The sequence below is a fragment of the Colletotrichum acutatum genome, assembly GCF_030867785.1.
Source record: "Colletotrichum acutatum strain CBS 112980 chromosome Unknown BDZ83scaffold_13, whole genome shotgun sequence".
Taxonomy (NCBI): Eukaryota; Fungi; Ascomycota; class Sordariomycetes; order Glomerellales; family Glomerellaceae; genus Colletotrichum; species Colletotrichum acutatum.
In genome coordinates, this window is record NW_026849007.1 from 284,912 (window position 1) to 285,857 (window position 946).

At 55.2% G+C, this 946-nt stretch overlaps 1 protein-coding gene across 1 annotated transcript; it reads left to right on the forward strand.

Moving 5' to 3' along the window:
• Window positions 1-389, forward strand: BDZ83DRAFT_748575 (uncharacterized protein; the record flags this gene model as incomplete). The annotated part of the gene is made up of 2 exons (XM_060513633.1): window positions 1-21; window positions 207-389. The coding sequence occupies 2 exons, from the start codon at window positions 1-3 to the stop codon at window positions 387-389; spliced, it is 204 nt and encodes a 67-aa protein (XP_060369179.1).
• Window positions 390-946: the final 557 nt, after the last annotated feature.

Sequence of the window (946 nt, forward strand, 5' to 3'; positions counted from 1 at the left end):
ATGGCGGTCAATAAGGATACGGTACGTGACGGCGAATTCCGCCGTCCTGAAGTCCGACCAGGGCGTTGGGGCAGATGCAATCAGATAACACCTCCGCGCGAGAACATCAGTCGCATCGAGCTTGTGCCGCAAAGCAGCAGGGTTCTCAGCTTAGGCCTGCGGCTGCCATCTCGACGCAAGGTGGTGGTTGACAGTGGAGTCTTCAGGGGAACCGCAAAACAGCCTCAACTCTGTTGAAGCCACGCGGGAGACCAGCCAAAAGCTCCACCGAGAACGCGCTTGTTCTTCGAATGGAGGGTCCCGACTCCCTGATGAAGATGCTCGAGATCCCGCTGCTGATGAATCTCCAACTCCAAGACAGCCTCCTCCGGGAACACCAAAGGGACTAGGTTGCTAGAACCACATGCCCCGCAAAGAAGGCTGGACGACCGTTGCACGGAGAATACCATCCACAGGCCGAGATAATGGGTGGCAGGAGGCGGAGAATTGATGAATAGGTTCTTTGAACGTATTGCAAAAAACCCGCTGTCAGCCGCGAGCGCGCACTAGGTACTGCTGAAGCTGGAGGAAGACCGCATCTACCTTGGAAGTAAGAGCGATTCCAGCAACCTTGAACTTGTGGCGCCTACACTTGCCATTGCTGGAAGAACTTGGCCAGCAGAGCTTTTCTCTCTCTGGCGCGACAAAACGCTGGTAGCTGAATGAACGATGATGAGTTGATCCGAAGGACGGGACCTCCATCAGACCGAGGCACTGACGCGAACCCCTGTCGAGATCGCCAGCCACAACTCAGCATCGGTTTACCTCACGAAGCAAACCCCGAGTCGTCTTTCAGGGATTTGCCGCAAGGAGATGCTCTGGTTTCGGTTCTCGTTCGCTGTGCGCGTAGTAGCACCTATCGCCTAGTGGTACGTAATTTGCCCATCCCAATGTACTTGTAACATGA